At 38.9% G+C, this 15198-nt stretch overlaps 1 protein-coding gene across 1 annotated transcript; it reads left to right on the top strand.

Moving 5' to 3' along the window:
* The first annotated feature begins 3836 nt into the window (after window positions 1–3836).
* LOC140183690 (uncharacterized) lies at window positions 3837–5631 on the top strand. Its single transcript, XM_072232235.1, has 3 exons — window positions 3837–4026; window positions 4168–5026; window positions 5157–5631. Exons 1-3 carry the CDS (start codon window positions 3837–3839, stop codon window positions 5629–5631), a joined length of 1524 nt encoding a protein of 507 aa, XP_072088336.1.
* The last annotated feature ends 9567 nt before the right edge of the window (window positions 5632–15198 follow it).

The following is a 15198-nucleotide window of genomic DNA, read 5'->3' as shown; positions in this document are numbered from 1 at the left end:
TAGTATGTGATTTGGTGAAAAGGAAACAAAAAATTACTAAGTGTTTGTGAGTTGTGTTAAATTTTTTTGCACTAGATACATTAGGCATCACGTTTAAAATGCACCCAAAACTTAACAAATAGGCTACCCTCTAAAAGCGTCTCCTTTGATACAAAAAGTGAACCTATAGATATCAACTTACGGCTACGCTTTATAAGTGATTTCTATAATACCTAAGGCTACACTTTTTAAATGATGCCACAATTGTGTATCATTTTCTCTTATAAAAGGGCAACACGGAGAAAAGCATAGTCTATTCATAGAATAGGCTATGCTTTTCAAATATAGCTTAAAAAAAGTGTGGCTAAATGGGTATTTTTCTTGTAGTGTTAGGCTAGTGACCCATATGATAGGTTTGAATTGAATTGGTTGTTGAGTTGTTGAATGATGATTTATGAGGAATTATGATGGATTGATGACTTTTGAGTATGTTGATGAATTATGATGTTGAAATTGATAAAGATGGTGTGAAAGATTTAGATTGAGATGAAATGAGATTGATTATGATACTTGGTATTGATAGATTTATGCTTGATGAATGTGTGGGTGGAGGATTGATTATAGTGTGATATATTTGATGGTTGAGGTTGAGAATGATGAAATGTGAAGGAAATTTTGGTAGGAATGGTGGATTTTGATACAAAGGGTGAGTTTTGAGGTAATTTGGAGTTTGATATAGTTTTGGTTTAGTTTTGGTTGTGAAATTGGAAAATTTGAGAGTTGGTACAGTTTTGAAAAAACTAAAATTTTGATGAACTTCAATAAATCATATCTTGAGCTACCATGCTTGAAACTCAATGCATTTTATATCAAATGAAAAATAATTGAACAATCTTTAAAATGGTTTAAATTTTGTGAAAATATGAATTTGGTAGAAGTAGATATGATTGTTGAAAGTTTGTTGTCAAAATCTAAAATTCTGTAATATTGCAGAATTTTGTAATTTCTGGTTTGTGTGCGCATGCACAGCCTTGTACGCACGCACACCCCATGAATTTTAAAACTTGTGCACACGCACAAACCTGTGCGCATGCACACACGGGGAAATGGCAATTGATTGGAGCGCTAGCACGCCCTGTCCGAACACATAACCAATGAAGTTTTACAACCTGTGCGCACGCACACGTTGGAAGGTACATTATGTTGAGGGCATTAGCACGCCTTGTGCGAGTGGACAGAATTGTGAAATTTTGCACTTGGCGTAAGCACACCTCTATGCGTACGCACATGTTTTGAAAATCTCTTGGGCGTGCTCACACACACCCCTCTACGAACGCACATGCCCTGTTTTTCAACTAAAACTATGTTTTTAACTGTTTTACCTTCCCAACAAGCTTGTATACTTCTGTGACACCGAATCAAGACTCATGGGCTTATTTAAAACATGGGAAAGGTTCTAGGAGATTTGATTTGGTATTACTTTGAAAAGTTAGAAAATGGAGGCTTAGGTTTCTGGTGTACTGAGGATGGTTTTGTGTAGTAAGAAAGAAGAATGGTATATATGAATTGAGAAACTGATGAACTAATGAGTTCAGAATATAAATGTTGAATTAACAGTGGTTGTGATGAGTCGAGGACTCGAAATGAAATGATGGATCCATGATATCTTGAAAAATGTTTTCTGAAAACCACTGAATTACTATTTTATGCTGAGATTGTTGAGACGCTATGCGCTAGCAGGGACGGCGGTTGGATCCCGCTTGTCAATGTAGCAGCGGCGGCGTAAGGGCGGTGGTTCATCCCACTTGCATTGAGATGTGAGGTTCGTGGCAAGAGTATCCCACTCGCATCCCTTCGGATCACTAGAGTGTGTAGGCACAAAATCCTGGATGGTATTTTGAGTACCAAATCTCGGGGGTTCCCAATTATGATTCTAAAGAGCGACATCTCTATGGAGATGTGTCGGGTTGGCAGTTGAACCGACAATGTGATATCACAGCCAATAGAAAAGGTATTGATCATGTGCATCTTCTATTTGTTTATTTTCTTTGCCGACTTGTAATTGCTTGCCTAATTGTATAACATGCCTAATTGTCTACTTGAATTATTTGCCTTATATGCCTATACTTGTGTTTTACTTGAATTGATATTATCTATGATTTATACTGGGATTGAGGAGGTTCGGAAGGCGGTGGTGATGGGATCGCATGGAGGATAGGTTGGTGACGGCTGTGGGACAGCAGAGAACTGTTAGTTTAGAAATCCCTAAGATAGACTACCTCTTTTATTATGTTAAGGTTTTATTTATTCTTTAATGTTTTAGTTATGCTTTACGATGAATCTTGTAATGGATACGAAGTTCTAGGATTACCTCTGGCGTCCTGTGGTCTTATATCTTATATCATTGGGCACTGTTACCATACTGAGAACCTCCGGTTCTCATACCATATTCTGTTGTTGTTTTTCAGATGCAGGTCACAACCCACCTCGGTGGGTTGCTTTGATGGTGATAGAACCGGAGGATCCAGGATTTATTTTGGAGTCTTTTGATTATTTTGTCACTATCTCTCACTTTTATATTTTACTTTTGCCTAGAAGCTTTCTTTGAGAGAAAAAATTGTATAAGCAATTTTAACAGTCAGAATTCTGTATGGTCTATATATAGCTAGCTGGCTTAAACTCCGTGAGCCGGGGCTAGATTCTTATACTATTTTACTTTGATATTTTGTTATATTATATCTATTTCTTGTGCGTTAATTTAGCGGCTTTGTGAGTACGTTTTGCGCTTTTCAAATCCTGTTTTTGAGCAATATTCTTCATCGGGCTTCTAGACTATATTAATTCTTTCTATATATTATATGTATAAGCTTTAGAACTGTCGTAACCTTTGATTGACCTTTGCTTTACGATGCGAGGTAAGGCTTAGGGTAATTAGGGTGTTATATTTAGTGGTATCAGAGTGGTTCATCCTCGTGAGCCTGGGGGATGGACCGATTGTGCTTCATTGCATACTCTTTGTGTCTTTTCTTTGATGCTATTAGGTTATCTATTTGATATTGCATAGCATGCTTGTTTGTGAGTGCCTTTTTGGAATAATTGAAGCACTAGCCTATTGATATTGAGACTGATCACCTTGATATCAATTGTTTGGGGTAGGCATAAACCCTAATGGCCACTCGCAGACGAGGTCGTACATGTTCACGAGCTGAAAGTAGAAATGCGTGACCGGCCGATAACCATGCCGAATTCATGGTAGCAATGACGAATCTTGTGAACCCCATAGAGGCTAATACTGTTGCGACTCTGTAAACTGTACAGAGGTTGGGCCAACCAGCGAGGAACAGAAACAGAGATGGCAATAGAAGTGATAACGCTGAAGGAAATGGGGATAACATGGGAGGTACTCCGATGACCTTGCCTACGTTTCTCAAGGTTCATCCGCCAAGTTTCAGACATTCAACCAACCTTACAGAAGCGGACAATTGGTTTCAGTCCATGGATCCTGCTTTACAAGCACAGCATGTTCCGAATAACCAATATGTAGAGTTTGCTGTCTATCAGCTTTTGGGAGAGGCCCAGTATTGGTGGTAAGGAGAATGTCGCTTACTCCAGCTTCAGAATGCCGATATCCCTTGGGATGTATTCCAAACATCCTTATACAAGAGGTACTTTCCTGAGTCTGCAAGGGAAGCGAATGAGATGGAACATATGCAGTTGAAGCAAGGTTATTTGTCTGTGGCGGACTATACTAGCCAATTGCGGAGCTCCTTACGTTCTCTAGGCTGTATCAAGGTGCCCCGAAGACTTACGAAAGCTGGAAGTGCATCAAGTATCAGAGGAGCTTGAAGGATAATATCATGACTACTGTGGCTCCTTTGGAGATTCGAATTTTCTCCGACCTGGTGAACAAGGCTAGAGTTGTTGAGGAATATACAAAGACGGTAGCCTCGTCAAAGGACCCTCGTGGAGGAAACACTAGTCGGGGACGTGGCAAGTACTTTCAACCGAGGGGGCAAAATTTCAAGAGAGGAGGACACACTCTACAAGGTCAATGAGGCTTCCGAAATAACACTTATGGCCAATACCAGCGTGGAAAAGGGAGAGGGAATCAGAGTAAGGTTTCTCCGAATTTAACTTATAATCGTTGTGGGCGTTTTCATCCATATGACTCTTGCAAGATTGGTATAGGTGGTTGTTTCAATTATGGTTTGCCTGGTCATATTGCGAGGGACTGCACTCATGGGAGGAATCGGAATGTGAGTCTGAGTCAACATCAAGGGCGAGTATTTGTTGTGAACGCCAAGGATGCTTCTAAGGCAGATCCTCTAATGAGAGGTAACTGTTTAATTGGTGATAAAATCTTGGTTGCATTGTATGATACTGGAGCTTCACATTCATTTATTTCATTTGACAAAGTTGAGGAACTATGCTTGAAAGTGTCAGAATTGGCATTTGAATTGCATGTACATACTCCGCATCAGATAGTCATGACTAGGTCAGGTTGTAGACAAGTAGGTTTCAAGCTTGAGAGTAGGGACTTTGTGCATGACTTGATTTGTTTACCAATGGTTAGGTTGAAGATGATTTTGGGGTTTGATTGGTTGTCAAAGAATCGGGTTTCATTGGATTGCTTTGAGCGGTCAATTCAGTTTATGCCGGAAGGAGAAAATGGAGCAGTGGTAGCTGAGGGTTATTTCCTAAATTCCGTGATGGTGCACTGTAGTGGGGAGGAGTGTCAGGGTTATATATTGTTGGCTACGAATGTGTTAGGTGATAATCAGAAGTTAAATCAAATCTCGGTAGTTAGAGACTTTTCAGAAGTGTTCCCAGAAGATATTCCTGAGTTCCCACCTCAGAGAAAGATTGAATTTGGGATTGAATTGGTACCGGGAGCCAGACCAGTATCGATTGTGTCGTATAGGATGGCTTCGATAGAGCTGGCTGAATTAAAGACTCACTTGGAAGAGCTCCTGAACAAGAGGTTCATTCGACTGAGCGTATCTCTGTGGGGAGTGCCAGTTTTACAAAGTGACTTTGTGAAGAACAAGTATCCACTGCCAAGGATAGATGACTTGATGGATCAACTACAAGGAGCTGGAGTGTTTTCCAAAATTGATTTGAGATCCGGTTACCATCAGATAAGGGTAAAACAGGGATATTACAAAAACTGTGTTTAGGACGTGCTATGGACACTACGAGTTAACGAATGCACCTGCTGTGTTCATGGATCACATGAACAAAATATTTCGTCCCATTTTGGACAAATTCATGGTGGTTTTCATAGATGACATCTTAGTTTATTTTAAGACGGTGAAGGAGCACGAAGAACACTTGAGAATTATGTTGCAAATCCTAAAGGAAAGGAAATTGTATGCTAAGTTTTCCAAATGCGAGTTTTGGAAGGAGGAAGTGAAGTTCTTAGGTCACATGGTGAGCAAAGGAAGAATAGCTATAGATCCTTCGGAAGTAGAAGCAGTGATGGAATGGGAAAGACCAACAATGGTGACAAAAGTTAGAAGTTTCTTGGGTTTAGCCGGAAATTACCGGAGATTTATTGAGGGATTTTTTCGGATTGCTCTACCGATGACTAAGTTGACAAGGACGGAGGTGCCGTTTGTGTGGACGTCAGAGTGTGGATTTGGTTTAAGCTAATTCATGAGGTTTAAGCTAAATTTAATTGATTTTTAATGATTTATAAACCTTGTGAATTTGGTGATACTTTGAGTGGTTGTTTTGATTATTTGTAGGTGAAGAAAAGAAGAAAATAAGAAAGTGTGGCTTAAGAAGCGTGACTCAATGAAGAAGAAAGTGTGGCAAAGAAAATGAGGAAGCGTGGTGCATGGAAGGAGGAAGCCACAATGCTCTCTCCAAGAGCACAATGCTCTCCAAGAGAGCACAACAATGAACCAAGCATGCAAAGCTTCAATGCTCTACCCCCCCTTGAGAGTGGAGCACAAATTGGAACCAAGAAAACAAGGGAGGGAAGAACACTGCTTTGCTCTCCTTGAGAGCATTATCGGGCTCATCAAAGAAATAAATTCAAGGAAAAAGCTCACCAATGCTTTCCACAAGGTTCGAACTCATGAGCAAGGGGCGTGGGGGAGCGCTACTCACAAAGGAAAATAAGCCAAAAATTCGCCAAAATGCTCCTAGTAAGTCTCGAACATGGAGGCTTCACTAACAAAGCAAGGAAGCTGTGCTCTTAGCACCACTTGAGCACTACCCTGATGATGTCCAAGATTTGGCACGCGAAATATTTCAAGGGCGCAAGACACACACTGCTCCGCTCTCCACAAGAGCAGGGCAATCCCCTGGTGCCTCTCCAAGCCTTGGCACACAAAAAGGATCCCCACACAAAGCTTCACTACTCCGCTGTCCACAAGAGCAGAGCAGCCTCCTGGGAGCAACATGGGCTGAAATTCAATTAAAAATCCAACTTAATTCATTTCTTCACCAAATCAAAAGCCCATCCAAATTCTAAAATCCATGAATAGAAAGTGTATAAATAGAAGCTAATTTGATTTAGTGAGGACCTTTTACCTTTACTTTTGAACTATCATCTTAATTTTCATTTTTACTCTGGACTTTCATTTTTAATTTTCATCCTTAGTCAACTTGAGAGCTCACTTTTCATTTTTCTGCTTTAGAACATCTGATCTTCAATTTTTATTTTCGGACTGCAATTAGCTTGAGAATTGGAGGAGAGAATTCACTTCTTCTTCCTCTGATCTTTTTGTTTTCTTTACTGGGTTTTGTATGAATCTTGAGTGTGAAGAACTGAGGAACTTTTGTCTCAATCTCCATTTAAGATCTCTTTGATTTTCCTACTGCATAATTGAGTTAAATTCCATTTCCTTTACTACTGCAATATTTAATTTCTTTTTAATTGCTTTGTGAACTTGGATCTAGGAAGGCAATTGAGATCTAGACTTTGCTATCTAGTCTCTGGAGTCCTGAGATCTGATTTTCTTTTTGGTTCTTCTGCTGAACTACTACTGCAATCAAATTTTCATTTTCTGTTTGAGCTCTAGTTAATTTCAGTTCATCTCTTGCTTTGTTAATTGCTGTAATTTACTTCTCTTGCTTAAATTTTGAATTCCCAGTCCCTCAATCCCTTTTTCATTCAAGAAATTTACATTTCTTGCACTTTAAGTTACCGCAATTTACATTTCTTGCACTTTAAGTTTCAGTCATTTAATTTCTTGTTCTTTAAGATTTAGTACCTTTACTTTCAATTCTCTTTAATTTCTGCAAATCATCCCTCTCCCTTTACATTTCATGCAATTTACCTTCTGTCTGCTACAAATCACGTAACCAATACTTGATTCGCTTGACTAAACCAACCACTAAACTAAAATTGCTCAATCCTTCAATTCCTGTGGGATCGACCTCACTCATGTGAGTTATTGTTACTTGATACGACCCGGTACACTTGCCGGTGAGTTTTGTGTTGGATCGTTTTCCACACATCAAGTTTTTGGCGCCGTTGCCGGGGATTGAAATAGATTGACAATGATTAAGTAAGGTGGTGGTCTAGATTAAGCATTTTTTTTCTTTATTTTTCTTTATTTTTACTAAGCGCATTAACTGTTTGACACATTGTGTCACCTAACCCTCTAACCACATTTTGGCACTAGAATGTCCATGTTTCATTTGGTTTGTTTGTGATTGTTGCAAGTCATGGAGGCTGAGGTGCGCGAAGAGGGAGTGAGCAACAAACCCAGCCTGTAAGAAGGGTGTTGGCATTTTACACTATCCCCAATGCAAGAAACTGCAGAAGTAGCATACTCACTCCTAACGTTCACGCAAATAATTTTGAGTTGAAGCCTCAACTTATTACTCTGGTGCAGAACAATTGCTCCTATGGAGGAAGTCCACTTGAAGATCCAAACCAACACTTATTCATCTTCCTCAGGATTTGTAAAACTGTCAAAATAAGTGGTGTGCATCCAGACATCTACAAGCTACTGCTATTTCCATTCTCTCTGAAGGATAAGGCCATTCAATGGCTAGAGACATTTCCCAAAGAAAGCATCAATAATAGGGAAGACTTAGTGAGCAAATTCCTAGCCAAGTTCTATCCTCCCCAAAGGATTATCAGACTTAAAACAGAGGTCCAAACATTCACTCAGATGGATGAAGAATCATTGTATGATGCATGGGAAAGATACAAAGCTTTACTCAGGAAGTGTCCACCAGAAATGTTCAAAGAATGCGATAAACTTCAAAACTTCTATGAAGGATTGACTCTGAAAGCTCAGGAAGCACTAGACCATTCAGTAGGAGGTTCCTTGCAATTAATGAAGACAGCAGAGGAAGCCCAAAACCTCATAGAGATGGTGGCAAACAATCAATATTTCTTTGCTCATCAAAGACAACGCCAACCAGCCCAGAGAAGGGATGTGCTGGAGCTTGAAGGTGTTGACGTTCTCTTGGCACAAAACAAACAGATGCATCAACAGCTTCAGCAACAAATAGAAATGATGGCCAAGAAAATTGATGGACTACAAGGTGCTGCAGTAAACACACAATGCCAATTTCAAACCTCACATGGGTGGAATCAATCTGAAGAAAGTTTTGGGACATTCAATTATGAGCAACAAAGCTCTGAGCAGGTGCAATGCATGAATAACACTTCAAGTTCATTACAACACAATTTTCATGGTGATGCACACAAGACACCCTGGAAGACTCATTCTAATTCAAGGTGGGGTGAGCACCAGAACCAAGGACAAAGTGACTTCAACTATAGCAGTATTAGCAACACAAACAACCAAAACCATTCATCCAATAATACTAACCAATTCAAAAACCCACAAAATACATACCACCAATCCCATAACAACTCACAAAACCACCAGAATAACTTTTCTACATCCACATTCCACCCTCAAAGTATCCCTACAATTAATTCAAATAACTTCCAGCAACAACCATTTCATTTCACACAACCACAACCAAATCTAGACTCTCAAAGAATCTCAAGTCTAGAGAAAATGATGGAGAAACTCATGAAAAATCAAGAGATGGCAAGGCAAGATCAGGAAGTTGCAAGGAAAGATCAGGCCCTGACATTCAAAAACCAAGAGGCCTCAATCAGAAACCTTGAGAGACACATGGGGCAAATGGCTAACCAAATTTTAGAAATGGGTGAGAAGAGAGCAAATGCCTTCCCCAATGTCACTGAAGAACACCCAAGGGACAAAGGAAAAGCCACAAAATGGGAGGAGTGCAAAGCAATCACAGTGGGAAGTGAGAAGACTATGAAGAAGGAAGCCATCAATCAGGACAAACACAACAGAGAAGTTCCACAAGAAGAGACAGAGGGGAAAAGTAAAGAGGATCAAGAAACCAAAAATGCACAAATTTCAAAGGGATACAAGAACACCCTTAAATCACAACTACAAGAGAAGAGGGAAGGAGTGAATCCTTGTGTCCCCAAACTTCCGTACCCTCAGAGGTTTAAAAAATAAAATGAGGATAAGCAATACTCAAAATTCTTGGACATATTCAAGACACTCAGCATCAATATTCCTTTCTTGGAAGCACTTGAACAGATGCCACTATATGCCAAATTCATGAAGGAAGTGCTGACAAAGAAAAGATCCCTGAAGGAAGGACGGATTTTTGAGATGACAAAGGAATATAGTGCTATCCTCCAAAGAGAATTGCCAGAGAAGAAAGATGATCTTGGGAGTTTTTACATACCTTGCACCATAGGAAACATAACAATCGAGAAGTCATTCTGTGATCTCGGTGCAAGCATAAACTTGATGCCTTTGTCTCTAATGAGGAAACTTCAAATTTTTTAGCTGAAGTCCACACAAATAGTTCTCCAAATGGCTGACAAATCCATTAAGCAAGCACTGGGAGTTGTGGAGAATGTGTTGGTAAAAGTGGGAAAATTCTTTCTTCCTGCTGACTTTGTTATCTCAGATATAGAAGAGGACCCTAACACTCCCATCATCCTAGGAGGCCTTTCCTAGCTATGGGCAGAGCATTGATAGATGTTGAAAAAGGGGAATTGTTGCTGAGAGTGTATGATGAGCACCTAGCATTCCATGTTTTTAACACCCTGCATGAGCCTACTCAAGAAGAAGATTGTATGAAGGATAAGGCCATAGATCAAAGCCTGAAGGAGGCAGTCAATGAGTTAACTCTAAGACTTCTAAATCCATGCTTGAAAGCAGTAGAGATGGTGCAACAAACAAAAGAAATCAAGGAGGAACTAGATCCAAAGCCCCTAGATGGGAAATTTAATATCCCAGATAAAAAAACACCAAGGCAGGGAGTATCTTTTGAGAAAGAAAAGAAGAAGAGGCCAAGAGGGTGGAGAAACAAGAAGATCCCCACTGAAGGTTTTTCACCAGGGGATAAAGTAATGTTAAACACCCAACAAATAAAGGTGTCTCCACAATTATCTGAATACTACATTGTGAATCGGGTCTTCTCACTTGAACACCTAGAGATCATCAAAGAGGAAAATGGAAGAAAGTTCACAGTAAGAGGAAAAAAGCTGAGGTACTATGATTTTCAGCCCCCATGATCAAAGAATGAAGGATGTCAAGCTAATGACAATAAAGAAGCGCTTGTTCGGAGGCAACCCAACCTGAGGTAGTGTTCTTTTCATAGCTCTTTCAATAAAAATGTTGAATAGTTGGTATGCATTACAAGGAGCTAAGTTTGGTCTTGCACACCAAAACAATTTAAGGGGGAGTGAAAGATTCTAAGTTTGGTGTTCCACCAAAATCTCACTTAAAAGCATATTCTTACCTCTTGCACAATGCTAGCTCCAAGCAATCAGACAAATTATTCAACCATTTAATTGCTTTCTGGCTTTAATTCCATAACCTTTAGCAAGTGATGGTGTTTTTGTGGAAAAACGAATTTCCAACACACAAATCCAACCGGCAAGTATACCGGGTCGCATCAAGTAGTAATAACTCACAAGAGTGAGGTCGATCCCACAGGGATTGATGGATCAAGCAACTTTAGTGGGTGATTAGTTTAGTCAAGCTAACATTGAAGGGATATTGGATGAAATGTAGCCAACAGAATTATAAATGACAGGAAACTTAAAGTTGCAGAAAGTAAAATTGCATAAAACATAAATAACAAGAATGTAAAATAGTTGAAACTTAAATTGCAAGAAAATTAAATTGCATGAAAAGTAACGGGGCTGGGGTGCTGGAAATTAAAATTCAACAAGAAAATGTAAAGAGCAATCAAGTAGAGAGCTAGAATATGAAATGGGATGCAGCAGATTCCAAACAGAAAAGTAAAAATGCTTGAAGAATTAAAAATAGAAAGCGATGCTTAATTTGCAGCAAATTAAAAGTGATTGAAGATCTCAGGAGTGGAGGAGACTAGATAACAAGTCTAGATCTCAAATCCTTCCTTGATCCAACAAGAACAATTGCAAAAGAAATAAAGGAAAGCAAATTGCAGAAATCGCAGAAGAAGAAATGAACAGAAAGTAGAATTCAATTATGTAGAAAATTAAAGAAGAGATCTCAAGGTGAGATTGAAACAGAAGTTCTTCAATTCTTCACCCAAGATCCAAAGCAAGAAAAGTAAAGAGTGCTCAAGCAGGAACCAGGAAGAAGAGAGATCAATTCTCCTTCCCAATTCTCTAAGAAATTCCAAAGTTCAAAATTAAAATGCAAGTAGAAAGGAAAATTCAAAAAAAATGAAGTCTCGAGCTCTCCCCCAAATTACATAAAACTAGCTCCTATTTATACACTTTCTATTCTTGGATTTCGGAATTTTGATGGGCTTTTGATTTGGTGAAGAAATGAATTAAATTGGAATTTTTTTATCCAATTTCAGCCCATGAGAAAAGTGGCTTCCAGGAGGCTGCCCTGCCCTTGTGGAGGGCAGGGCAGGAATTGATGCGTGCGGCCTTGGTGCGAGCGTGGTGCGTTGGTGTATGCTGCAGGATGCTGCCCTGCCCTCGCGGAGGGCAGGGCAGAAAATTTTGGTGCGCCAGTTTGGTGCCTGTGCGTGCTGCTGGTGCTGCCGAGTGATGCCTTGGTGCGCCAGTTTGGTCCGCTGGCCATGCCACAACAAAATGCTGCCCTGCCCTCGCGGAGGGTAGGGCAGTGTTTCCAAAAATGAAGCTCCGCGTTCGAGACTTGGTGGATGCACACGCTACTTCTTTTCCTTGGTTTATTTTTGCTTATTTTTGCCCCTTAAAGATTCCTTTCGTTCCTGCCCCAATTGTACGCCAAATATAGATTGCTATATATCGTTGGAAAGCTCTGAATGTCAGCTTTCCAACGCAACTGGAAGCACATCAATTGGACGTCTGTAGCTCAAGTTATAGCACTTTGAAGGAGGCATGGTCATGCTGTGAGCGCCCAGATTTTATCTTAGCGAAATTCTTGCTTCCAACCTCACTTTGCATCACGATTCTGCCCTGCCCTTGGCAAGAGCAGGGCAGCGTGTGCTGTTTGCCTATTCTTCATTAATTTGGTCATGGGCCACGCTTTTAAAAACGTGGCCTAAGCCTCCAAAGTGTGCTCCAACTTCAAAGTGTGCTCCAAAGCTCTTTTTTTCTCTTTTTTTTGTGCTTCTTTGCTTCTTTTTCTTCTTATTTCATACAAGATTTATAAAATTAAAATATCAAGAAAATATATCATTTAAGTACAAAAGCATTCAATATTTAAGCACAATTCATCAATTTCTTGTATGAAAAAGCATAGAAAAATAGGTATGTGATGACATGTCATCACAACACCAAACTTAAACCTTGCTTGTCCCCAAGCAAGAAAAGAATCATGCAATAAAGATTGACAGTCCAAGGTAAGAAGAATAGCAACTCAATGTTCATGGTTAGCTAGTTTTCTAAGTATGCTACAATCACAAAAGAAATGTAAATGATTGATGCTTCTATCTAGCTCAATTTATGAAATCTTTTCCTTATAATTTTTCCTTGAAACAAGCATTTGATTTTTTTTTTTAGCTTCTCCTTTTGGGTGCTTTGCCCCATGAGTTAATAACAAAGCTACGACTTCTAAATGCTTTGTTTTCAAGTATTACCACTTGATACATAAGAACCACAAGCATTTAATTAGAGGACTTCATTAAGCTCATTTTTCTTTTCTTTTCTTGACTCTCTAATCATTGATGCTCATAGCCTTGAGCTTTGAGGGAGTGCTTTTGCACTTGAGCCTAGCCTTGACTTCTAAGTGTTTTGTTTTCAAGCATTTGGCTTGATACATAAACACCACAAGCACTTAGCAAATAAATTGCCATTGGTACTCAAAGCCTTCAGCTTTCTCATTCTTTCCCTTTTTCCTTTTTTTACTTTTTTTTTTGCATTTACTTCCTTCAAGGTTTTCATGATTTCAAAAGATTTCACAAAATGTACAAGATGAAAAACTTCAATTAAATAAAATCCAATGCAATTGAGCAACAATCAATCATACTAGCTATCCAATACTTGTATGCACATGCTAAAATCTTCTTTAATGCCTTGTTTGTTTATGATCATGATACTTTATTGCTTTTGAATTCACAAAGCTCAAGTTGGTAGTTATAATGCCACAGCACCATGTTTCAATCAAAATTCAAGCTATGCTTAGTCATACCACACATGCATACAGAGAATATAAAGACAATCATGCAATTTAAAGTGCTGGAAACTAAGGAGAGGAAAAGGAACTTTACAACCTTGTAGTTCATCTTCATTATTGTTGTCCTTTTTCTCCAATTCTTCCCTTTCCCTTGCCAACTTAGAGTGCTTGCTCATCCTCAAGCAACAATTAGAACAATGGCTATGGGGCTAAGATGGATCATGAATGTCTTACACAATGAAATGTTAGTAGCACATGTGTTTTAAGCAAGCAAAAATGAAAAATAACAATCAAGGCACAAGAGACAGCGACATTTGATTGCAAGCATAAGAAGGTGTGCACAATACTTTGCATAAAGAATAAGTGGCACACCAAACTTAGTGTGACACTTTCACTTGGAATTGATGCAAGTATCTAATAGATATTGGAACCAAATTTTGTTGCATAGCAACACCAAACTTAGAATGCAATCATATGTCAATTTATTTGAATTAAAACCAAGCAAATGAAACTGTTATTTATTAATTACAATCACCAAGCTAAGAATCTGTCATTAATAAAGCTCTCTTGGTAATGTATTAACAAACACAGTAAATAAGCAAACTAAAATGAAAGCATTAAAAACAAAGAATTAACTAAAGTAAACAGAATATCAAATTATCAAACCAAAAGAAAATTAACACTGCAAAGACATTATGGTTATGCAGACAAGTGATGTTGCTGGATGAGTTGCATAGAAAAATAGGTGGCACACCAAACTTAGAATCTTGGTGTGTCACTTTCATTTTTTGATTTGATGCAATCATCCAAAAAGATTGAAAACAATGTGTTGCATGGCAACACCAAACTTAGAATGTAACCATATGCCAATTTATTGAAATTTAAACAAAGCAAGGAAGAGAAACGTCACCTACTGTTAGCATGTTGTTCTTCACTTTCTTCCTCTTTTTCCAGTTTGTTAAGAGGAATGACCTCAAGGGGGAGAAGTTTCAGCTAGTGTCCCCTTTCTTGGTTTCCTCTCAGCAAGCTTTCTTTTGAAATTGGCTTGGTTGAGCTTGCTTGCTTGATCAGGGGGAGGATTGTTTGCAGTTGACCTTTTCTTGAATATTGTCCTTGATATCTTGGTCACAATCCTCTTCTTGGTGCTTTTGTTAATTGCTTTCACTTCCTTGAATCCAAGTTTTGGTTGCTGTGTGATGTGCGGAAAATGATCCGACACAAAACTCACCGGCAAGTGCACCGGGTCGCATCAAGTAATAAAACTCACGGGAGTGAGGTCGATCCCACAGAGATTGAAGGATTGAGCAAATTTAGTTTAGTGGTTGAATTAGTCAAGCAAATAAGTGTTGATTGTGTGAAATTGTGTTGACAGGAATTTAAATTGCAGAAAATGTAAAGGGGAATGGGTGATTTGCAGAAATTAAAAAGAACTGAAAGTAAAAGAGCTGAATCTTAAAGTGCAAGTAATGTAAATTGCAAAAACTTAAAGTGCAAGAAATGTAAATGGCTTGAATTATAAAGGGAATCGGGAAGTGGATTAGCAGAAATTAGACAAGGGAAATTAAATTGCAACAAGGGTTCACAGAAGAACCAAAAGGAAACTGGGATCTCAGGACTCCAGAGACTAGATAGCAAAGTCTAG

Source organism: Arachis hypogaea, chromosome 1, assembly GCF_003086295.3.
Source record: "Arachis hypogaea cultivar Tifrunner chromosome 1, arahy.Tifrunner.gnm2.J5K5, whole genome shotgun sequence".
Classification (NCBI taxonomy): domain Eukaryota; kingdom Viridiplantae; phylum Streptophyta; class Magnoliopsida; order Fabales; family Fabaceae; genus Arachis; species Arachis hypogaea.
The sequence above is the reverse complement of the archived record's forward strand: the minus strand, read 5'-3'. Positions and strand labels throughout refer to the sequence as shown.

Coding starts and splice junctions, on each gene's coding strand:
- LOC140183690 (XM_072232235.1), top strand. CDS start 3,837: ATGACTACTGTGGCTCCTTTGGAGATTCGAATTTTCTCCGACCTGGTG. Junction 4,027..4,167: donor AGGAGGACACACTCTACAAG/GTCAATGAGGCT, acceptor AGATTGGTATAG/GTGGTTGTTTCAATTATGGT. Junction 5,027..5,156: donor AGTGACTTTGTGAAGAACAA/GTATCCACTGCC, acceptor AACTGTGTTTAG/GACGTGCTATGGACACTACG.